The sequence below is a fragment of the Aythya fuligula genome, chromosome 7, assembly GCF_009819795.1.
Source record: "Aythya fuligula isolate bAytFul2 chromosome 7, bAytFul2.pri, whole genome shotgun sequence".
In the NCBI taxonomy this organism is placed as follows: Eukaryota; Metazoa; Chordata; class Aves; order Anseriformes; family Anatidae; genus Aythya; species Aythya fuligula.
In genome coordinates, this window is record NC_045565.1 from 25,005,538 (window position 1) to 25,030,316 (window position 24,779).

The window sequence follows — 24,779 nt, forward strand, 5'->3', positions numbered from 1 at the left end:
TGGGAGAGCTGATGCATTAGAGGTAGACAATGAAAAGCTCAGAGGTTATTTGGTCTGTGAGTTACCCCACCTCCATAGTTCCCAGGTATTCAGCTCTGGGGGTTTTGGCACAGGAAAAGGAGGCTTGAAATTCAGATCCTGAGCTGGCTTCAAACTTTGCTGAAAGTCCGGAGGTGTTCAGAGCTGGGCTTTTGACTAGTAGCTCCCAAAAGAGGCCGGTAATTTCTCGGGGTGAGGCGGCGAGGAATGGAAGGAACCGGTGTTATTTCACTTTGCTCGAAATGCAGCACAACCATCTGTGCAGCCTCTACACCACGGGGCCTTGAAGGAGCCACAAAACAGCCTGACTGTAAAGCCAGCCGCTGCGAAACAGTACCTGCCGGCTGACACAGCCTGCTGGTACGCCTCAAAGCCCTGGAAGCAATGCCTCCTGGCAGCTGCTTTCCGTCTGCCATGCGTCGGCCCCATCACGTCCCCGCTAGGGCCTTTTACTGCCGCGCTCAGCCGCTCACCAAGAAGGCATCAGGAGGAGCAACGGGCTACAAACAGCCACACCGAGCCATCAGGAGCTCCGCAAAGCCGCTTGTAAATCTACGAAAAGTGGCGTGTTTCCATAACAAACAATCCCTTATCGCGTCGCTCCGTTCCCACTTAGCGGGCTGCTGGGAGAAGGGAAGAAAGAGGCCGGTTTGCGGGGTGCTGCATCCGAGAAGATCCAAGGAGCAGGCAGCCTGCGATGGTCTGCTCCCTCTGCCGGCTGCATCTGCTGCTCCCTGCGCTGTCTGGGTGCTGCTGGAGGCGATGCTGCTCGCTCTGCTGGAGGCCAGGCACGAGTAATTCCCCCCCGCGCTGCTGCGCTGCAAACAGCTGTGCAGGCACCGCTCTGCCGGGCTTTACACGGATAAAGAATAAAGGAGACAGCCCCAAGTGAGAGATGAGGGCTACGTGGCACGGCGCAGAGCTGTGAAGAAACAGCCTCCAGCTGGGACGGAGAGGGCCCTGCCGCCACCGCCGTGAGATGTGGCTGATTGCAGTGCTGCGGGGATGGGAAGCGCTCCAGGAACAAAAGGGCTGCAGTTCTGTTACACGCAACGCTTTCCTTTCCTTTGCTCTGACCTCTTTTGCCAGCATCTGGACACGCAGAGCTCTGTAACTGCACAACGCCACCCACAAGGCCTGCTGGTGATGAATTCGGCTCACTGTGCCTGATGGTGCCACAGCACAAATGGCAATGCATGAAAATGCAAACCTCTGTGACTACATCCAGCAGGCAGAACCAGCGGTGGAGAAGCACGTACGGATGTCCATGCATTTCATGTTTGTAAAACAGGCATTTCCAAAGCTTCATCTTGATGGCGTTACCCTGCCACCAGCAGTACTCTGGAAAATTTGACAGGAGAAAGCCCAGACTCGCTGCGTTGCCCATCAGCCACAGGCATCCTCCATGGGGAGCTGGGCTGAGAGCTGAAGCACAGAGTTAGCCATGCACAAAGACGAAGCAGCTCAGAAAAAATCACTCTGAATATCACTCTGAAGCCCTTTCCTCCACCTCACCCCAGAAAACCTATGCCTGTGTGGCCCCATTTGGCGAGGCTCCCACTGAGCTACCCACACCGAGCCCCTGCCCACGGATGGCACGGGGCAGCTCCCACCTCTGTTAAACAGCCTGCTTCCTGATAATTAAATCCCGAAGGCTAACGAGCTCCAAAAGTCTAATTTCAGGCTTATTTTTCCTAAGTCACTTTTGATATAATGGGGGCAAAGCAGCCCACGTATCTTTTAAAGTATCGGGCAATTTAATTTCTTGCTTCTCTGCTGATCTCTAACTAGGCATAGCCCTTTTGATGTCTTGCCCTGTGTTTTGAAAGGATGTGGCAATCGTGACAGTTTAGAAATGTGCACGCAATTATTAATGCTAATACAATTAACAGGGAAAGGCTCACGCTTGGATCACAAACCCAGCCCCCTTCCAACCCCAGCCCTCCTCGCAGGCTTCCAAGTAAATAGGTCAGATAGCAGCACAGAACCCCAGATCAAGAAAGCTGATGTTTACACCGAAAAACAGACCGAGAGACTTCCCCAGAAAGCCCTGAGGGTCAGATTTCACGTAGGGTAACTTGAGGCAAAGTTGGCCCCGGGATGAAGGATCAAACGCCCTGAAAGGAAAAAGCCAGCCCCCAGGGACCAGCACCTTGAGCAGGCGGCTGTTACTGCAAAGGAAAGGGGTTTGTCAGCACTCTGTAAATACCACGGGCACAAAACCAGCAGAGTTTCCCAGAAGAGAGGGAAAAGCCCACTTGGCCAAACCCCGAAACAATTAGGCCAGGCACATCCCAGTCAAAGCTGGCACCGCAACAAGGGGAGCCCGTGCCACCAGCGGCGGCGGAGCTGGGAATGCTCAGCACTTCTGGGAACAAACCAGTGGACGCAGATTTCATGGATTAGAGTAACTGGGCTGAGCCTGGTGCCTCTTCTCAGAAGCTTCAAAGAAATTGCTCTTCCCAGGCCCAGGAGACCAAAGGCAGCTGGCTCAAACCAGAGCCCGGTCAGCCCGCAGAACCTGGGGCTGGGTCAGCATTTCCATCGCCGGAGGCTGCTCCCAGCCTCTTCCCCTGCCCAGGTCCCGAGGTGCAGGTACGGGAAGGGGGCTCCTTGCCCAGGACACACAGCCCCAGCTCCTGCCCTGCAAGGATCTGCCCCAGACCTGCTGAGCGGTGGGAGGATGTGGGAAGGGCACAGACCCCGAGCTCCCAACAGCTGCTGGACACGGCTCTAAAACCACAAGAGCTGTTCTTCAGGTTTTCAGTTCCTAACTGCAAATGGATTTTCCTCTTACAGCTTTTTACCAGCAGTTCAACCTCTGTGGCTTGTGAATTGCCCAGCTCTGGGCTGGTCAGATGGCCTCATGCAATTGCAGGAGCTCCGATGTCTCTTGATTCAATCAGGTTAAAGAGGTCCCGGGCCCCACTCCCCTTCCCCTGGGAGCTCCCATTCTTTCCTTTTCTTCAGTGCTTAAATCTTTATTCTGTGACTCTTCCGCCCTTGCGCCGAGCCTTTCATTTCACCCACAAAGAGCAATTTTCCTTCAGAGCAGCGTTTGGAGGGCTGCGATTGGAAATTTGTCCTCGTTCCATCATTTTTCAAAGGCTTTGCAGTTCCAATCTATTCCCCACCCTGGGTTAAAGAGAGCGACTTGGAGAGCTGCTCATCTTCCTCCAAGGCAAGGAGCAAGGTCTGGCAGGGAGCAGCTCAGCCTGGCAGGGAACCGATCAGCTGCTGCCTGCCTGATCCCTGTAGGGACTGCATGGGGTCTGCAAACACCACGCTGCTGAGGGTGGGTGGCTGGATGGGTGGCGATCATACAGGACAAGCGGGTGCAGTCCCTGCCTCCTTGGGAAGAGCTGTGCCTGGGAAGCTCTGGAGAGAAATGCCTTCTCTGAGACGTGCTGAGGAGCATCGGTGTGAATGAGCAGCAGCACAGGAGAGCCCCCAGCAGATGTGGCAGGGTTACATCCTTCCTGGGTCAAACAAGCAGGCCAAAACCTGGATTAATAATGCAGTGTGTCAGGCTGCACGGGCAATGCGCTGGCAACATGATTTGGGTGACAGCAAACACCCAGATTTGGTGCTGACAACTCCCCTAAGGGGGTCGCACATGAGATCTGGGTGTAGGAGAGCTGTCGCTCTGACTTCACAGCCAAAAACACAAGCGAGCCAGTGACACCTTCCACCCTGAAACTCAGCCGAGTGCCACAGCACAGCCAGTGCTGGGGACGGGAGAGGTTTCCCCTTCCAAGTCAGGTCTCTAGCTTAGAGGGCCTGGAGCAAGGAGAGCCTGGTGATCAGCACAGCTTCCCCGGCTTGGGGAGGTGATTTGGCCCAGCACTAGACAGCTAAAGAGATGGTTAGATAACCTGCAAGCTCCTCCACGTGCTTACAAATGTCTGAGCCAGGTGTGGTTCTGGAGTTGTTAGCGTTAATGTCCAAGACTGCGAGTCTGCTCCTTCCTGCTGCCGCATCAACTCGGAGATGCAATGTTAGTAAACACAAAAAATTAAAATAATAAAAAAAAAAAAAAAGACAAATGGAAAGAGACAGAGCTGCAACACCTAATAAGAAGCCAGGTGGAAAGGGGATTTTGTATCTGTTCGTAGCAACATGCCACAGCTTTCCCCCTGCTGCCTAGAGCAATTCCTGCTCCCTGAGACAGGGCGCTGCGAACAAGGCAGCTTCCCCAGACGAGCATGGCGAGGGGTGAGGCTGGGCACAACGCCACCGTGCCCAACATCTGCACAGCCCCCAGGCATTATTCCCAGCTCAGCCCCTGCCTGTAAGGCACCATCTCCCCACACCGTGGCAGCAGCTGCCTGCAGAGCCTTCCTTTCGGAGCTATTTGTCCAGCAGCCAGCACGGCTTTGCAAAAGGGTGGCAGAGCTCTGCACGAGTCACCGAGTGCGACCCTTAAAAATCCCGAGTTTGTAGGTCTCTTTTCTGAGCTGTTGCTTTTTGGCCAGACTGACAAGTACCTTTTGCAGGATGTTGGAGCGCGATGGCTTCTCCAGGGTAAGCTCTTTGTAAAACCTGACTTTGCTCTTCATCATGCTGCCCTCCTCATGAGTCCTCCTCTGGCGCTGCTCCTGGAGGACACCTCAGGCTGGGAAGCTGTGCTCGGGGGCAGCCCACACGGGATCTGCTGCCAGATCTACTCCTCAGCCTCTGGTCTTTGGAGGAGGATGGGTTCCTCCATATGAAACCACCACGAGCCAGGCTCTGAGCAGAGGCATCTCCAGAAACACTGAGCACAGGAGAGGCTCTCACCCACTGCCGGCTCTGCCAAAACCCAGCCGGTGCGTGGTGGATGGTGCCCGAGCCCAGGCTTGGGATCGGCTCCTCTCCAGCTGCCCCCATCAGGGCTGTTTTCTGGTGATAAGAGCCAGCCCCATTGCTCAGCTCCAGCGCAGGAAGTTTGCTCCCGTCACCTCATTTCCCACCTTCCTCCCCTCTCCCTGCAGGTTGGGGAGGTCACAGCTCAGGAAGGAGGCACCGAGGAGCTCCCTGCCCCTGCCACTCTCCTGCCAGCAGCCCTCAGTGCCTGCGGCTGGACCCACCAGCACAGCTTCTGCAGAGACGAAAGCCAAAGAGCTTGTCTGGTTTGCTTGGCGAGCACCGCTCTGCAGCAGGCTGTTTGCAAAAAAAAAAAAAACAACCAACCCCACCGTAAATCCTGTATTTGTTCCCGTTCCCTACCCTTCCTCCTCCGCTGCGTGGGGCAGCCCAGAAGCTGATGCAGCTCCCAGCACGAGGACTGGGAGCCCTGGTGCTGCTGGCACTCAACACAACGTGCTTCTCCGCCTGGTACCCCGCTCCCAGACGTGTCAAGACACAAGTAATGTGCCCTAAAACCTGTTTTTAGGTATCAGCTCCAGTGGCCAAATGTGCTGCAATCCCAAGTCCTGAGCCCATCTTAGATCACTCACAGCCCATCAGATAACTCAGACAGCTGATGGCCCATCTCGGATAACTCATCGCCAGCCTCTCTGCCTTTGGTCACCACCATTGTGACCATTTTCTTCTCCAAAAGAAGAAAAAGAAGGGTCACCCACGGGTTTGGGAGCAGCTGCAGACAGAAGTGCAGTAGCATCACGGCTTCTGGTGGGGCCAACGCACCGAGGAGTCACCGGGCTGAGCCAGGGGAGGGAGGAGGTTTCTGAGCTGCTGTGTCAGCACTTTGCTGTTCCTGTCAGCTCTGCACAGGCAGGTTCAAACTATTCCTGCGGGTCAAAGCAGCAGCAACAACCACCAAAGCGCAGCGGCAGAAAACAGGACGCACGCCACGGTGTGGTGCAAAGTTGAGTAATAAGCCGGCCCCACCTCATACCTCCAAAAAACCTCAGGACAAGTGTATCCCCAGGGTAACTCGGCTGACATCAGCAGCGTTACCGCGTGTGGTGCCTGCCCTGTAACGTTATACAACACCAAGAAGCTGCTCGCTGTGCCAAACATCACCCAGACACCCTTGGAGCGAGCACCAAGAGCTTGGGGGATCGTCTCCCGGTGAGGCAGGTCACAGCCTGCCCGGTACAGCAGCCCTAGGTCAGCCCTCGCAGCGTGGCATAGGAAGGATTTTAGGTGCAGGCCATTTGCCAGCAGGACTAGCATGCCAGAATTATTATTTTCCTATTATTTCCTGATATTATTTCCTCTATTCAACCCGGCAGGGCAAAGCGAACCCGTTGGTATCGTGCAAGCTGCAGCCCGTCTCGCCCCGAGCAGCTGTGCTACCCGTTGCTTACATTTGCTCTTCCCCTGTCTCTGATTGACCCAGGAGATGTCAATAACCTCAAGGCTGAAGAGAGAAGAGCACAGCAGAAGGGATTTCTTCCGTAAATGACCTTGCATCAAATGCATTCGTGTTTTAGAGGCTGTAGGACATGCAGCACCAGGTACCCAGCAAGGCGACTCCTCTACCCCAGCAGCAGCAGTAGCTGAGGTTTGCCTCCTATCTTAGCAGAGCCAGTGGTAACCCACATTTTAATCCCAAGCCTGAAGCAATGGGGAAGGAAGAGAAAAGCTCCCATTTTTACAGCCAGGAGCACGCCAACTCTGATCGCAAATGCATATTTTCTTCCCTTCTTTCTTTTTTTTTATCTGTTTTCCCACTGGTGCAATGTTTGAGCTGATACAGAGCATATCTGAATTCTGGTCTCGATAAAAAATAATCTCCCTCTTAGCAGTTACTGAAGTGTGCAGCAAACTAAGAAATAAATACCGATCAGCACAGGCTTTGCAGTGTTAGATGCAGCTCTCTGGAGGCAAAGGAGCACCAGATTCCCAGTGCTTCTGGTGCTTGCCCCCCTCCCTCCCAGTCCCATCTCATCTGCTGCCTCCTTCCTTCTCCTGTACCTCTGTGAAGCCTCCACCATTTCAGCACGTCCCGCAGCAGAGAGCAGTTATTGCTGGTGTTTGGTACACCAGCCCCAATGGCCAGCCCCACAGGGTGCTGTACATCAGCTGCCGAAACACAGCCCTGGGCGTTTCTGCCTTACAGCGAGCCCGTGTTCCTGCCGGGGTGAGAGGGGTCAGTGGGGAAAGTGAAGCGACGATGCTAGGGGACACTGGAGGAAAAGGCCGTCTGGCCAAGCGAAGGAAAGCCAAGGGCTGAACTGCAGGAAGCTCTGAAGGTCCCAAGGTCTCGGCCTGGCTGCTTTGCCAGCTGTTAGTGCTGGTGAGAGCCTGCCCAGGACTCTCTGCGGTTTCTTTCCTCGGGCTGGCTGGGCCAGAAGAGAGCAAGGACACCGAGCAGCAGGTCTGTGGCACTCAGCCAGCCGCACGCGTGCTCCCTGCACGCTGCTGGGGCCACGAATAAGACCAGAGGGAGAGGAGGCCCGTGCTGGGCACCGCTCTCACACAGCCACCCCTCAAACACGAGTCCCACACGTGCCTGCTTCTGCCTCGGCTCCCAGCAGCTGGAGTGGGGCCGGCTGAGTCGGGCTGGCTCATGTTTGATCTCCGAGATCAAAGAGGAGCCGGGAGGCTCGGAGGGGCAGGGAGGATCCTTTCTGCCATTTGTCTGCAAGAGCAGCGGAGCCTCGGCTCTTGGCTGGAGCCCGTAGGTGTTTCCTCTGCGGGGGACTTCTGCCCCGCTACGCATCCCGTAACTCCTTAACGCATTCCTGAATCCCACGGGCATCGGAGCAGATCTTGCCACAGCAGCGGCGCGGAGGAAACAGAGCCCGTGCAAAATCCGTCCCTTTTTACTAGAGTTTCAGAAAGGGGAATGTTTGCTGCCCGCATCCTGGCCCCAATCCAAGAAGTTGCAACTCCTGGCTTCCCAGTTCCACCCCTGTGACCTCGGATCAAGCGGCATTTACAAGCCAGCAGAACGGGGCTGAAGCCACCAGCCCTGAAAAGACGAACCAAGAAACTCATCTCCAAACGCTGGCAATGGCTGCCTCGGCTCTAATGATCCCCTCGGAGGCTCTCCTGCATCTCAGCTAAGCAGAGTAATGCCGCGTTACATTTATTCAGACCATATGTCATACACACAAGAGCCCATAAAAGCTTAAACAGCACAATAAACATTTGGAAAAGCACAGTGACCAGATTTACGGGGCTTGGACACCCGCCAGCATGACCCACCAGAATCAGATCCTTCGGTTTTGTGTAAGCACGAGGCGTCCACACAACGCACACATGGATGTGTTGTTATCCCCGAAAGAAAGGCAAACAGCCCCCAAAGCCCATCCCCAGCACGGGAATATGACGGCCTTCCACTGTTTCTGATCGGAATTAGTTTAAATCGAGGCCATAAAAAAAGGTCTTGGCAAGGAGGAATTAATGTAGCACGACAAAACTTCATCCCAAGGCACACAGTAAAACTGAGAAAGGGGGGAAGACAAAAAGACTCAGACACTTAATTTCCATTAAAGGGAAGAAGATGAGCCCTGCTGCAGAAGGAGAGCTGCGCTTTGCCAAATTCCAAGACGCTTCCATGCTAATTTTCCTCCAGCAGGATGATGTGATACCTCCTGTGCCACCTACCAGGCTGGAGGAGGGGGGGTGATGGCTCGCCAGAAGGGAAGAGGTGTGAAGTGATGATGGATCCCAGCAAACCAGGAACTTTTTGTCCCGAGAATCCCCCCAAACCTTGAACATTTGTTTGTACAAAGCATTTGGGGCTAGCGGGAGAGCGATGCACCGGTGGGACATAAAAGCTCCCCTAATTCTCAAGGTGAAGAACAGTTTGAAAGAATCTCACTTTCCTTATATCTTGAGCATTTTGTGCCTCATTTTTTTCCTCTTCTGTGTTTAATAACACAGTTAAACCCAGCCGTTTGCATACCTACAGCCCCTTCCAGCTCACAAAGACATTTCACACGCCGGAGTCGGTACAAAAGGCGAGCATCCAGTGCTGAAGACAGAAGCCAGGAGTCCTGGCTCCGCCGTTTTGTGCTGTAAAACACATCCAGGGCAGAACCTCATCTCCAGCCTTACAGCGAAAGGAAAGAGATAAAAGAAGCGCACAAGATGCTGCTATTGAGAAACCCGACTCATTTGTTATGATGAAGGAGAGCATTAAGGATTAGCTGGCAATACATGGAAGGAGTTGCCCACCTCCCACGCCTAACTTCCCAGAAAACGCTTTTACGAGCTGAAGACGAGCTGCTCCGTAAAGCCATCCAAAAGCAAGGGCGAAGCGTGACGATGGATTTACTTACATGAGGCTCGGGACGTGCAGATGCCCGTGCTGTTGAAGAAGCTGCCGAGAAGCGCTGCTGTGCCCTGCCTATGGAGCACACAAGGAGGCTGTTTGTGTTTATCTGCCGCGCGGGGAGGTGGGCAAAGGAGAACAAAGGCTACATGCAAGGGCGCATTCTCTCACCCACTGGCACGGGCACGCTCAGGGGCTTTGCGTGGGACAAGGTCCATCGTCTGCAGCAGCGGAGAACAGAGCTGGGGGCTCTGGTCTGACACGGTGTGAGCTGCTGCTGCAAGGACCACACACTCGGTGAGCGCAAAAGCTAGCGAGGAGCCATGGAGCAGCAAAGGGTCCTGCGGGAGGAAAAGATGCGCTGAAGCGAGGGCCAGGACTGCGTGGGTAATGTAGCACACGCCAATGGAAAGCCATAGCAGCTCCCCGAGGGGAGGTCAGGCAGTTTAAGATCTAGCCGAGGCAGATGTGCTCTTGTTAGCTCACCAGGCAACAGCCATCACGAGAGTTATAGCTGGGAAACACAGGACTGAGGGACAGGCAGGGACAGAACAACACAGCAGGAAGGGCAATGCACGTTCGGCACGTCCCTTTTCCACCTGCTTGGGACAAAGACTCAGACCAGGAGTCCAAACTCGGTCCAAACTCCCAACTGCTCGAATGGGCACAGCAAAACCTCCTGCTGCAAACAGCCCCGTGGCTGGGAAATGCCTGCAGCATCGCCAACACAGCGAGCAGACACAGCCCTAAGAGACACGGCGACAAACAGCGGAGGGGGCAGCCAAGGCGGTGAGCAGAGGGCAACAGGAGGCACCTAGACTCTGGATGAGGATCTGCAGATGGAATAATCTGCCCCAAAGGCAGGAATTTGGGGCAGATTATTCGATCTGCAGATCCTCGTCTCCACAGGGAGCCAGGTCTGCAGCACCGACCGCACCGACCTGCAGCCGGGAGCTGCATTTCATGGCATCCTCGTAACCTAGGGCAAACTACTTTTACAAAGCTGACCTTTACAAACCAGTTCAGTGCTTTTGCTGCCCCGGTTCTAAAATAAAACCAGTGTTTTACAGTCTGACTGAGGGAGCTGGGAGCGTCTGGGCTGTACCTCGAGGTCAATGTGAGTAGCTCTAGCAGAGCAGGGCAGTGCAGCAGTAACGTTGTTGTTACTACTGCCGGGTTCACAAGATGCTTTCTTTTCAGTCTTACTCTTAGGAGCAATCTCTGGGAAGATTTTGGTTTGACTAAAATAAGGAAGAAGATATATTATAGGCAGCCAGGGAAAAAATAATGCCATTCCCATGGATTTTGTGCTATTTAAAGGGACACGATACCTATTTTTAAAAAGTCCAGCTCCCTCCAGCTTCAGCAGACAAACAACTGATATCTGTCAGAACAAAGGCATTTGGAAAAATAGACAGAATATAATTTTCCTAAAGCTTTAGGTGTGCCCGAAGTGAGCCAAAGTATGGGAGCAGGAGCTGGAAGCCCACCCTGTGTGACAGAGCACAGCGATGGCTCCGGCAGAGCAGGAGCAGGGAGCAGTTTTTCTAACCAATTTTTAGGGGAGGATCTTGGTTTCGAGCCATGGGGTTGAAGGGTGAGCACAGCAGCACAGAGACAGTATTTTGTCTCAAATGCTGATTTCTGGTTACTGTCCTGGCTGTGGCCAGGTGGGAAGAAAGCCGATGCCCTGGATTCTGCGTGAATTGCAGCTCCACACAACGGACTGAGTTCTTCTCTGTGAAGTGGTGAGGCAGAGGCCACAGAGCTAAGGAGATTTGTGTTTCACAACGAACAGCAACTTGAGGCACCAAGGAACCAGCAGCTGGTGGGAATTTGCCCCAGACAGCACACGATAAAGTGGGAAGACCTTCTTCCTGCAGCCCCACTGCGTCCTCCAAGGCCATCTGCGGGGATGCAGAGGTGCAAGGATGGGGCGAGAGTGAGTGCTGGGGGCAAAGGATGTGAGCAGAGAGGGCAGGGACTGCAGGAGGAGCAGGAGAAAGCAGCTGGGAGTACAAAGAGACCAGGGCAAGCGTCAGTGAGAGGTGCTCACACGCAGCATCCTCAGAGGGAGGTGCTGAGCAAGTCATCCGCTGCTGCCTCATTTATTCTGGAGGCTTAAACGAAAGGCTTGGGGACAACTGCAGACAGGACAGGGCCGAACACAGAGGAGTAAGCTTGCTTGTGTTTGTCTACAATATTAATAGGCGCATTATGTAATTTCCTTGGCTTACTGATGCAGCAACTCTGGTTACAAGATGGGATGGGATTTCCTTGAGGTCATTCCCCCAAACTGTGTGAGTTGCAATTTTCCTGGCTCACCCACAAACAGAGCGGTTTGCTCTTCTGAAACACGAATGTCCGACTGTTGAAGGCTTTTGCCAACCAAAACATTGTGGCCTTACCCCGTTTTAATAATCTGAGGCATCAATCTCCCCCTTAGTACTTGTTTGATGTGTTCTGCACCCTGCTGAAATATCCCCTCCAGACCTCCCTGAGCTCATGCTCTGATTGAAGAGAGATGCCCCGCATCGGGCCTGCAGCTTTCTCTCTGAAACTTTTAACAGGGGAGGGTGGTAAAATGTATTTATTTTCATGTATTGAGGAAAGACCACATATTCCAGCCTCTTTTTTTTCCATCACTCAGAGATGGGCCCGAGGCCAAAACGGTGCTGCTAAGCTTGTTTTCTATTTAAAACCTTCATTTTTATTAATAACCCTTTACAGCCTACACACCAGCACTGCGGGAGTTGCATTTCCGTGTTATGTCATCGTGAACCGTTATGTATTTAATTCCTGTACCCACAAACCCATATGGACATCATTAAACACGCACCGTACAGTATTAAAACTGTGTTCCATAACGTGTGATTTAAAGAAAAAAAAAGAAAAAAAAAAAAAAAGACCTACGAAGTGCAGATTTTTTTTTTTTTTTTTCCTAAGGTCATGGGAAAATGAAGAAGTAGGGGAGAGAGAAAAGGTTCAGTGGGGCTGCGGGTTAGCTCATAGCAGCCCATGCCTGCAGACCGAAAATCCAGCCCGCCTTGTCTGCCGTGGATGATTAATTACCCACTAACTTCGGGCCAGATATGACGACTTTCTGTTTGGCAGGCCGCAGAGACAACTTCTACAAAAATTACAGGTTACGAACCGGTGTGGGACCCTGATGATTTTATTTCCCCCGGATTGGGTCTATGTTAGCAGCAAATCCAGCATTTACGTGGCTTCTGCAAATCAGCAAGGACGCATTACCCTCAGCCTCGGGGTCTTGTCTGTGTCCAGGACACTCCTTTCATTCCTCTACTACATATTGTACAGGTTTGGGTATGAAAAGATATGGTAGAAAGTGATGGAAGAAATACATTAGGCAGCAAATACACCCAGCATACAGAGTACCAGTGGAAGAAAAAGAAATGAGTATAAAAATTCTGACAGAAGCAGGGCAGAATGCATCGAGAGGGAAGAAAACAATATCCAAGGGATGTAAGGAGAATGTAAAAACCTCAGGGACAGTTTAAAACAGCACAAAAAAAAAAGATATGTCAGTATGAGGCAGAGAAGCTGATGCAGTCAGGGTTGGTAAGAAAGCAAAAAGAAAGCAAGAAATAAGAACAAAGTGCAATTTTTTTTTAAAGTCTTGTAATATAAGACTTAACTCTTTATGTAAAACAGGAGAGAATAAATCATTTGCCTACAGCACAAACTAGACACCTCAGGATGCCCCAGTCCTTTATACCAGATAGAGACCTGCCAAGCCCTATAGACACGAGTGGGAGCCCAGGGATTTTTCCCTGTGCCAGTAAGTGAATCCTCAGAAACTCTTTCACCCAGCAGGGGCTGCTTCATCTTTCCTTCCACAGCCTCTAAAGCACAGCCCTGTCTGACTGCTGAATTCCCCCTGAGCATGGAGCAAGCACAGGCTGAAGCAAATGAACCACGGGGAAAATAGCAGCCAATGGCATCTAGCAGCAAACACTGCCCCAGAAAGGTTCTCTGCAGAGCTTTCTTATGGGAAAAGGTCACAAAGAGACTGTATTGGTGCTCCCTCGATTTTACAGCTGCACAGTTAAAAGGTCCTCTCAAAGATACAGACATAAATGCATACCTAATTGCTTTCAGTATCTTTATGGTTTTCTTTATGAGGTATTAGCAAAAACAAATTCTTATAAAAAGAGCGTTTATTGCGCACACAAATTGTCTGCTACACAAAACCTACAAACGTTTGGGACAGTTGAGCTTCTTTGCTGTTTTTTCTGTGTTTAGGAGCTTCCAAGAATAGGTGTCACCTACCCTCATCCCTTGAAAACTGGTGACTTAATTCAAGTTAAATTTGTTGTGATGGCTCCCGAGCCCATGTGCTCGCCCACATCAATCTCCAGGCAAGAGAGGAGAGAAGAGCCAACGTTATTTGCAGAGGGGGGCACAGGAGAATGAACCTCCTGGATATCCCAGCCCTCTCCAGAACTTCTCATTCCCATCAAACAAACACACAGATGACTACACAAACACACAAATAACTTTGGGTGCACGTGTACTCCTGTCGAATTCAACACAATCATTCACTGTGTAGAAAACTACGCACGTGGATAAACGCTTGGAGGAGCAGGGCTGCTCTCTGGATGGGGCTGACAGCACGTTTAATGTTATCTGGCTGCGTTACTCTGGAGGTGAACTGTTTCTGACATGTGTCTCTGTAGGGCTGTGTCCTACTTCTTTCAAAATCTGGAGTTTGCTTTGGTGTTTTAAGAACAAAGCCTTAAAAGGAGCAACAGACATCACCGGCAAAACTTCTTCAGGGAACTTGCAAAGGACCCTCACAGCCCCAAGCTGTTAAATTATTTATTTTGGGTCATTTCCTTCTTAAAATGAGAGTCATGTCTTCTACTTGTACAGCTCCCTAGCATTCGAATGTATACGAACAGAACATATCCCAAATGGAAATAAGACTGGAGATTTTCTGAGCACATACTAGGACAGATAAGATCATGTCAGAAAGCAACATTTGTTTGTTAAAGCCCGAAATTCTCTGCTCACTGATATTAATTCAATCTTCTCTCACAAACATTATTTATCCTGCCAGGGAGCAGGGCTTATTGGGCAGTAAACCAGGGCTCAGTAGTTTATATGCCTGTCAACAAAAAATTAAATAAAAAACACTCGTCAGAAATCGGCACAGCCAAAAATGCCTAATTTATGAGGATGCTGAACGATCGAGGCAAGAGTTTGTAACAAAAGCCTTAAGAGAAAGCAGATAGAAAAGGAAGAAAAAAGGTAACAATGATATAATGTGCTGGAGAGCGGCTTCCCAAAAGGAGAGGGGGCAGGGATTTGTTTTACAATGCTTGCTCCATCCCTCGCCGAATAATCCGAAAGCACCTCCGTTTCCAAGTATTGCATGTTTCATATGCTGGAAGCATCACAAAGCATCCTTCATCGGCCTGGCCCTTTGGCAGCTCTCCTTCTCCAAATGCAAATGCTACATCTGGAAGGGGCAGGAATCCTCTCTCCTGCCTGAAAGCCTCCTTTTATCTCCCGTCCTCCGCAGCACTCCTGCTTCTTGCGGCCGCTCGCTCCGACATAATACTTTATTGAAGGGATTCGAGGCTTTCTCCTCGGCTGCTGAACGTTTGCCTCTGCTTCAAGCCTCAGCTCACCTCGAGAGCCCTCTCCGGAGCGGGGCAGCCGGCCAGCCTTCAGCCGAGCAGCTGCGGGACACCCCCCTCCCCAGCACACGCAGGGCAGCAGATACAGATGAGCACCAAAACGATAACAATGCCGATTAACAGAAGCTTATTTGTCAGGGCTGGCAAGAGGAGCAGCTCGTCAGCTGCTGTGGCCTGCGCAGTTCAGCCGCCGGGGGTTCCTCCTCCCCCCAGGGGATGACACTGGTGCATCACGAACATTGCCAACGTTGTTCGTGCACGTCCAACAGAGCCGCGCTTTGTGCATTGAGGCGGCCCGGGAAACAATCAGATATTTTTCTACTGACCTCTCGGAGTACGCTGGAAGAGTTTAAAGCCGCTCGCAGGGACGTGAACGACTCTTGCAGCTTTCCCCAGCTGCCCCCGGCCCCTCGCTTCGTTATAAAGACGTGTGTGGAGGTGAGGATTGGGGGGTTGGGGACAGCCCTACAGCCCGCTTTCTACACCATGTGCAGCAGGTCCGGCCCCAGCCACGATGGGGACCCAACCCAGAGACCTGAATGTCACTACAGAAGGGGTCACCTGCAAAGCCAGCTGGCACACGCCTCCGTGCACGTCTGTCCACTCTCCAGCCATCCTGCTGCTCAGCAGAGCTGCTGAAAATTATCCAAATTCGGGGACCGCATTTCAACAGGAACCCAGAGGAACATTTTTAGTGAAACGCGTCCATGAAAACTTCACTTTCAGCCAGGTTTAGAGAATAATCAACATCTCCACTACATCCTGCATCCTGATGAAAATGAGACTAATCTCATCTCAACATCCTCACAAACTCAAATCAAGTATCCCAGCAAGCGAGGACAACGCTGGTGAGGATCAGCTCGTAGAAAAAAGACTGAGCAACCTACCCAAGGGGGAGCAACAGCGATGGCATCCCTGCTAATTCACCAGTGAACCTCGACAGATTCGAGTCTCTGACAAACTCTGTCTCTGGTAAAAGTCATTCACACTTCATTCCCAGCACACTGGGATGGGAAAGGAAAAGGTTTATCTGTCAGATACGGTGCCCCTTCAGCCCTGCCGCCCTAACCCTGCAGTTGTTGCACTGGGTCTCCCCTCATAAAGCCAAACGCAGATATTTTGGCCCCCAGCATCCAACATCTTCTTTTATATTCTCGAGCACGAGGTATCTCAGGTTACGAGTGATTTTTTGCGGTGGTTCCCAAATGAGCCTGAACTGCTCTGATTTTTCAAACCCACCAGCCGGTAATTGAAAGCAAATGTAATCAGACATATACAATGTTCTGAGGTTCACCGCAGCGCATTGCAGTCAGCATTACTGGAGTGGCTATTAAAACTTCTTGGAGCTGGGAAGCAAATACAGCTTGCAAGAATCCAGCAAATAACCGGCATTTATTAGATTAGGCTAAAGCATTGCAAAGCCACAGTCAAGCCTCTATTCAGGATGTATCTGAGGGCTGTTTAAACGAACATCTTTCCTAGCTTAGGCCAATTGTTTTAAGAGCTGTGAATGGAAAGAAGGGAAGAATTCGGCTTTTAACACACAAAAAAAATCTGCAATCCTTACATCAGTGTAAATCTCAAATAGGCCATTACTGTCAGCGGGGTCGTTCCAATCAAACCCTGGTGTAACTGGAAAAAGGTTGCCCGAACACAAAGGGTATCTTTGAACCCAGATACGCTGCTCTCGCTGGAGATAAGCAGTAGCAAATCCCTTCCATAAACCTCCTAAACAAAAATGCAAGCATTAAGAGGGGCAGGGGGAGGCTTTTAATTGAATTCCCACTGGCTCTCCAGTCTACACTTAAAAGCAAGTCCCGGGTTATCTGTGAAATTTCAATTAAATCAAAAGCTTTGATAACATGATAAGTCACTCCGGAGTTTGGAGTCAAAACATGTTGCTATTTGATCCTCTGCTTGTGTTTCTGGGAACAGCACGCCTGAGAGACAGTCAGCTGCAGACAAGTCAAGAAGATGGAAAGGGTGGAAATGAATCTACCGCTAGATCACCGTGTCTCCTCCAGCCACAGCCACTTGAGGTCTGGTATTTTTTATACAACCTCAGGCCTAAAGAAGGAATCCCACCACCTTAAGAGATAGGACAGGGCAAAACAGATCATGTTGGGTGCGTGTAGCTCTCCAGGGGAGAGTCCCCTACTGCCAGAAATGTCTTTTCTTTCCAGGCTTGCTCCGAACAAGATTTTAAACAGCAGCAGCATCGACAGCCGAATACAAAACTCTGTGGACGTGATACCCCAGCACCTGGCTGTGCAACTGAAGGGACTTCCAGCTCAAAACCTTCTGGTGGCAAGGAGTGAATGGGTGAAGCACCGTGCACAGGAGCTGCCTAACGTGCTGTTATGATACAGCTAAGCCAGAAAGCAAGCCTAGAGCATGAGGAGGAGGCTCTCCAGAGAGTCCTTCCTGGCTTTACCTCTCTCTCTGTACACTCTTATTCTTAATGTTTCTTCCTCTCTCTTCAGTGGCAACTGCTGGATGCTCAGGGCAGTACCTGAGACTGAAAGTTTAAAGTCCTGCTTACCAAGGAACGTCACCTCTGCTTGATATGCTCCACCTTAAATAAATTTGAAATGTCACATCCACCCGCCCTGTATAACACAGCATTACAGCACATTTTAAGCAACACCTTCCCTTGTTATATATAGCACAGAGGGCACAGCCTGATAAAGCCCTATCAAATTTAGTGGGATGTCTTACCTCGCCCCCAACCAGTTGAGGATTGCATATATGGTTACATTAGGCATGTGTGCCAGAGAAAACCACTGCTTTTACAACCAGTGAGCCTACTCATTTGCAACAGTGTTGAAAATAAAGGGAGTCTCCAGATAAGCAGTGTCAAAATTACACAGCAATCAACAATAGGAAGCGCGGAGCAGTGAAAAGTCTCGTCTGACCCCAGGCGCCACTGGGGGATAATTCATCACCCTGGCAGCAAACACCCCACTGAGCACGTCTGTCCCTCCTGCTCTCCTCCTCTGAGTGGAAAAAGATCTTCATTAAACAATAGTCCGACGATATTAAATATAGACAGGGCAATGACAAGCTGGAGTCTTCTCCATTCTGCAATTACATTTCTAACCCGAGCTGCCTGTTCTGGTGTTGGAGGGACGTGACCCACAGAGAACGAGATCGGCTATGTTCAGTCCTGTTACATTAGCAAAAAGAAATCCCCACCCCATCTCCTCCTGCCTGGCAGGTCGTGAGTCAAGGGTGACGGATACCCCGGTGTGTGCAATTAACCTGCTAGCAGGGGCTCGCTGCAGAGCAATGAATGGAGATAAGACGAGGAAATACCCATCCCTCTTCCTCTCCTCAGCTCTAGGCCCATCCCCAAAGCACAGCAGCACCAGATGCTCCTCTCCTGCATGGACCTAAACATCTCTTGTGGGCTTATCAACATCAGCAATCCAAGCCTTTGGGCTGCCCCTATTCTGGGGTGTCAAACCAAGCACCACCAGTCCTTAAACAGAGGCTTTCAGAAGATCTTGGTTCACTGGGTCAAACATTTCCAGATGTGAGAGCCCAAGGATAACGGGAGTCCAAAATTCCTCACAATGTATATTCTGAAACCAGTTATTTTGCTTCTGCTCCAATCCTGCTTCATTCTCCAATGCCAGATGAATAAATTTGTTCTTTTGGCTCCCGAACTGGTTTTGAACAGAGAAGCACCAGCAGAACAAGCTTTCCCAACAGGTTTTGGAAGTCATGTTTCTTCCAAATGGTCTAAAATCAAAATATTTTTGTAACTGATCATGTCTAGAATTATACTGCAAGAGGAACAGGGTTTATTTACCAGAATCAAATCCTCTTAGCAAATCTCTGGAAGTGTACATCTACAACCATGCTGTAGATACAGCCAGGAGACGTAAGAGGCCTTTCCAATGCCACCAAATAAATAAATGAGACAAAAAGGAGCAGACTTCCAAACCCCTGTAATTAACCACTGAACTTCATTTCTCTGGACGGAAGGAATTTTATGGGTTAAGTTAAACATTAAGTAAACTGCTACTTTCTAATCTACAAAATAGGCACTGGCAAATTGTCAGCAGTGATTGTTCCTTTAGGATATGAGGAAAAATTACTGGACAGGAAAAAGACACTCGAGCCAAGAGGCCTGGCATTTAGTTTTTCTAAAGGCAGTGTCTGCTTTCCAAAATACCTCTTCAGTCCCAACAATTTTAGAGAGAAAGGAAAAAAAAAAAGCCTCAATTTTGTGTTGATAAACTGTAAACCTTTGCTAATCCTGACACCACTGCTGCTCTTGATCCCAGCAAGCCAGTTCCCGGTACCACCAGTGAAGTAGGAGCCTGGTGGCAGCACTCCCCCCTCGGTCACATTCTGAAGCACCCAGAGTAAGTCTGGTTATTCTAAATCCATCCCGTGCCCGTGACAGCACGCCACTTTTAAACCCTGCAGCGTGGTCCTAGCCAATCCAGGCAAAAGCTATTTATGTACGCTTGGCCACCACTGCCAAGTGTCAGTGCATTAAACTGCCTTTGCTCCTCTCAGCCCTGTGTCCTTTCACAGTCAGATCCACAAAGCACGAGCAGATCCAAGTGTGATATTCATGGCAAGGAACAAAATTCTCGCTGTACAGCAACAGCAATGATGTATGCTGCTCCCACTGCCATTCTTCTACCTCTTCTTTTGTGGTTGCCGAATCTATTTCATTTAACATGCATTATGCTTCCCCCCAGGTTTATTGTTTGATATTTATCTGCATATAACCTCTCTTTTCATTTTTTGGCCAGGTGGCAAAAAGATTCAAATCACGTCTCAGAAAGGCTGCATTATTTGCTGCTGCCATTGACACCGCTGCCAGTAGCAAATTTCAATCCCCTCCATTTGATATTCCAGCCCAAATCATTCATAGGTTGTCAACAAAAGGGGAATTTCCCATGTGAAAGAGGATGTGTGATGCATCTGTTAGTTCTTTTTTGTTTTTTTTTTTTTCCATACCTAGAGCCTACTCCATCCCTGCGTTGGCGTAGTTTATTTGAGGCAGCAGTCTCCAAGTGGGACCTTCTCATAGACCCTGAAAGCAGGCAGTATAAAATTCGGCGTGTATTCTCTGGGCATCTGACAATAACCAGGGCCCAGAGCAGGAGCTCCTGCCCCCCAGGACAGAGGGACACGCCAGGAATCAGCCACACTTCACTGCGGTGTCTCTGGGGCCCCAGACTGCCTCCCCTCTCAACCCCAGACTTTTACAACCCCACGCTACGGGCAGCATATTGTAGAGCACTTCTGCGACTTGGAAACCCAAGAAACATTCTCACAACAAATTTAGGGGCTGAGGCCAAATATTTGGAGATAAACACAACTCTAAAACAAGCACCTTTGAAAAAGTAAACACAGGTGCTCTGCTAAACTGATACTCAAAGGGCTCTGGCACCTCGTTCCTACTGAAATCAGTGAGAGCTGGACGAGTAATTGGGCAAACTCAGCCCTAACAGGTTATTACATCCTCAGCTGCTGAAATCTCAGTGAAGGTGATTAGGTCATTTTTCGAAAATGTGAAACTTTTCTGCCCTTCAGAACAATGGGTCTCAACTGCCTTATCTTCAGACAAACCTTTCTCAGAAAAATATCAGATAACTTTTTAAAGCTTTTTTCCTGCTCTGTGTAACGTGATTTACTTCCCAGATGATAAATCATACCGAAGCACTACTTCCATCATGTTCTGATTTTGCGTTTCTTAGGGAAATTAATTTCCATTCCGCATCTCTCAAGCGGAATGAATGTTCCTAACCAAATGCGTTCATTGAGCCGTCACAATACCATCACCAAGTGCGCACTGTAATACTGATCGTCACAAAACGGTGCTGACTACCTTCCTAAATAAGGCGGAAATTATCTTTACTGTAAGCCCTGTAAGAAAGATGAATTGCAAAGAAATCAGACTAGATGTTCCCAGATGAAAAACCTGCCTCCTCTATCAATAGGTGTTACAGGGCAGATCAGAGGACTTTGGGGAAACAGGAATAGTCGTCCGTAAACACAATTAAAATAATGAAGTAATGGGTAGAAAATAGTCTTAAGGAACTGTGCTTTAGCACTGGTAGCCTCACAAACTAAAACTTGGTTAATGTATTACCCTGGTAATTTCCGTCCAGAGTCCTTACCAGAAGTTTGTAACCTGTGAAGAATAAAGGAAGAATCCAGCTTGCATTCCCAAGTTACTGCCTAGCATCTGGGTATCTGGATGTTATACCAGTATTTACTTATATGATGGACACAGGATCAGTAAGGCCCATGGCTACAGACCACAATAAAGCATTTCTGTGCTTCAGTAAAGGGAGCAGCATCATTACATGCATTCTCTGCATCAACCCTCATAATAACATGTCGTGTAGTTAAGAATTTCCCTAGTTTGCCTGGATTTGCATAGTGTTTGAAAATCACTTTATGATTCTTATAGGAAAATATTCTCAGATAATAAGCACTGCTTTAAATTCACTTGTTAATATTATTATTGGTGATTTAAAACAAAATCTCTTTTGAGCCTGCATGAATTTCTGCAGGGGGGGGGTGCTGGGGAACTAAGCCTTTGGATCTTGCTCTGCTTTTTATACAGGATGAAGACCCAGAAAGGAAAAGTGAACTCTCATCCACACAGCCTGGCTCTGATATTTTGAACCAAACAGCAAAAATACCCTAAGAGCAGTAAACCACATGCAATGTCTATTTGATTAATACTACTCTTCGGGTACTTATGTTATTTTTAGTAAAAAAGAATAATTTAAAAAATGGTTTCTGAGATTTTGTTTGTTGACTGTGAGCCCTGGCCTGACCTCAGCCTTGAATCCCAATCCCCAGTAGAAGTCTGAAATTAATCCACCTCTGGCTTAGTTATTAGTAATTATAATTATTAACAGAAGCGTCCAGTAAATGCATGGCTTTCAGTAACATGGTGTTTTAATGTAGAATACTGGAAAAAAAAAAAAAAAAAAAAAAAAAGAAAAGAAAGAAAGAAAAAAAAACTTTCTTCTTACTTTACAATACCTTTTCCTGTTGCAATACAGGATCTGGTCTTTACATGGGCACAGTAAAAGACACAAGCCCAGCCATTTGCCTTTATACACACACATTTGCTCAAACATTAAAATTCCAAGTCACAAATCTAAGCAGCTGAAAACTTCTTCTCCTGTACCAGAGCTCATGGTTTGAGGTTTCTGCTCCTAATCCATGGAGCAGAGCAAGAGCAGAAGCAGCAAACCCTTCGGGTGCCCTGAGCTCCAAACCACGCTGTGCACAGCCACACTCCCAACATGTGCCAGCTGCTGTACAAAAGACACATTTTTACCCCATGAAATGGTCTGAGAGAGCTCCCAGACTATCTCCCAGAGGGATTTAGTGTCCTCTGCTGTCTCCCCCATGCTGCACGAAGGGAACCTGCTGTGTGAGCTACCTGACCCAGCTGTAGCACCGCCGTAGGCACAGCCCAGCTTCACCAGCAGGAGCAGACAGCAGACCATCAACTGGGTCATACGTTGTGATCTCTTGTGACATCTCTCCAGCTACCTGCCTGCGAGCTGCTGGACGAGGAAGAGGTTTAATGGTGTTGAATGGCATACCTGCTGCCTATTGTCACGGGGCTCGAAAGCCTGGATCATCACCAGAACAGGAAAGAGATAACCTAAGCAGCAAAGCCACCCGAACAAACCGGCTCCATCCCAGCAGTGTTGGGAAACCCCGTCTTTTATTATAGCTGGATTGCTGCTCGGCGCTGTGGGAAGCCGGAGCACAGCAGTGGTAGGAAATGAGCCTGCAGGGAGCAGCCTGCAAGCCAAACGAGGCGCAACGTGGAAAGCACCGAAGGCAGAAGCAGCGAGGACCAGCAGGGTTGGTGAGGAGTTATAGGGAACAGCTTAGGAACTCATTTGTAAAAGTGCTGCAGGCACTACCGGGAAATGGCAGTTTCTTTTGGGACAGCAGGAACAGAAGCGAAGGGCACAAATTCACGACTGAATTCCTGCAGGAACACAGAAGTTACTGTACGTGCATCATCGTGAGTCACGGCTCAGCAGCTAAGGGCATGGAGACCTCTCAGCAAGCCCAGCTGTGAGGTAAATCAGGGGGGTTTGCCTCCTCCCTTGAAGTTTAAGCTTCCATGTTCTTCTGACTGGAAGCACGTGCTCAGTCCCTGCCCTGCTGACGTGCAATATCCCAATCGATTCTCGGGGCTCATCAAAATGCCCCCGGGATTAAGGTCACACTCCTGAAAATTAGCTAACGGAACTGCGGGGCAGGCTTTGTCTTAGGAGGCTGAGGTTCTGCAGAAAACCAGAGCAGGTGATCACAAAACTAAAGACCGTTTTACTGTGAGCAGAGGGAAGACGTGAAGGCGGCACAAGCATCCCTTGGTGGCCGAGTCCCTCACTTGACGGTATTTGTTCTCCTTTAACGCAGGCAGCTGAATGCCTTGTCTCTGCTGACTCATCACTACGCGAACAATCGCTGCACTGAGGGCTAAAAGAAGCAGCCGGAGAAAGATAAAATAATCACAGAAGTCTAGATGCTGCCTCCAGGCTACCTCGCTCCCCCCGCAGTGAGATGAATGGGGCCGTGAATGAGGTCCAGGGCAGACTGATTTCACAGGGCTCAGGCAGTGCTGGCTCAGTCCTCCTGGAGGGGCTTGGCAGAGGAGAAATGAGGGAATGAAGCAGGGATTTCTCTTGGTTGACCGCACTCCTTCGTGCAGTGGCTGCTGGGGCTGAGAATCTCCCTGGAGGTGTCCTTCTCCCGGACCCTACACAGAGGTCCAGCAAGCCCCATACCTCTTCCCTCCCCCCTCAGTTCACAGAAGAAAAACACTAAGATGTTTCCATTGGCTTTTACATCATCTTTTTGTAGAGACTAATCTGCAGTTTCAACAATACATCTTTTGTGAAGCGCTCCCAGCAGAAACCTTAGACACCTTCCCTAAGATCTGTTTGCTTACAGAAGACGAGGTAGGATTTGTTTAAACCCAGCTAGATTAATGTCTTGCAGACATTAGTGAAGTGAGATTTAATCAGGTTATTGCTCTACATTTTCCAGGGAAATAAATCACACTTATTACTAGGTTGGAATAAGATGCAAGGCTCAGGCTGAGAAAATGTAGTCTTTTTTTGTTTTTTCCTGGGGGAAACAAATGGGTAACTTGAAAATTGCTGCAAGGCTGTTGAACAGGGTGCCCAGCAAAAGGCTCTCAACAACATTTAGGAAGAAAAATAAAAAGAAAGCCATCATGGCAGAGCTAGCCTGGTGGTGGGCCTTGATCCCCATTCCCTACCTTGCAGAGATTCAGTCCTGACTCTGTTTTACTCAGGCCTAACTCTGTAAGCTCTGTATCAGCACAGAAAGCAGGCAGGAGTGTTAGAAAGCATTTAATACAGATTTCTGAGGTCTACTTGGGTTCCTCTAGGTGACCTCTGCTGTAACCCTGGAGATCTTACTCCTCTTCTGGGGGTTTGTTGCTGCCCAGGACATATGGATGGATGTCTCCTTGCATGAGATGGGTGTTGTGGGATCAAGCAACCTTTGCAAACCTTACAAACCTTAAACGGAAGCTCTGACAGTCAGTATGTCCAGAGTGTAGGCATATCCTGCTGCAATACTTTCTACGTTTGCAGTAGGTGTTTAGCAATGAACATGCAACATCACTTTCTCTGCTTGCCCCAGAAATTTCTCTGAAGTAAGCCTAGCTAGAAAATAATAAGAAAGAACAGCTCTTTTTTTCAGACCTTTGATTTTAAAGCTGCTCCTTTTATCATTCACAAGCAAAAGGGATGCTCTCAGCTGTGCTAGCAGTGCTTTCTTCAGTACAAATGCCAATATGTGGCGTTACACAAAACCGTATACGTGCAGAAAACAAAGTTTGGGAAATCAAACTGCAA

The 24,779-nt window shown here is 49.6% G+C and overlaps 1 protein-coding gene across 6 annotated transcripts in view; it reads right to left on the minus strand.

Moving 5' to 3' along the window:
• SH3PXD2A (SH3 and PX domains 2A) overlaps positions 1–24,779 on the minus strand; it is a 219,290-nt gene that overhangs the window by 102,845 nt on the left and 91,666 nt on the right. For 2 of the 6 annotated variants that reach the window (XM_032190929.1, XM_032190928.1), the window contains exon 1: positions 9,219–9,276. The exons of the other annotated variants lie outside the window; for them this stretch is intronic. In XM_032190929.1, coding sequence (XP_032046820.1) covers positions 9,219–9,220 — 2 coding nt within the window. In that variant the 5' untranslated portion in view covers positions 9,221–9,276. Of the gene's footprint in view, positions 1–9,218; positions 9,277–24,779 lie in introns of those variants that run through there. 6 annotated transcript variants of the gene reach the window in all.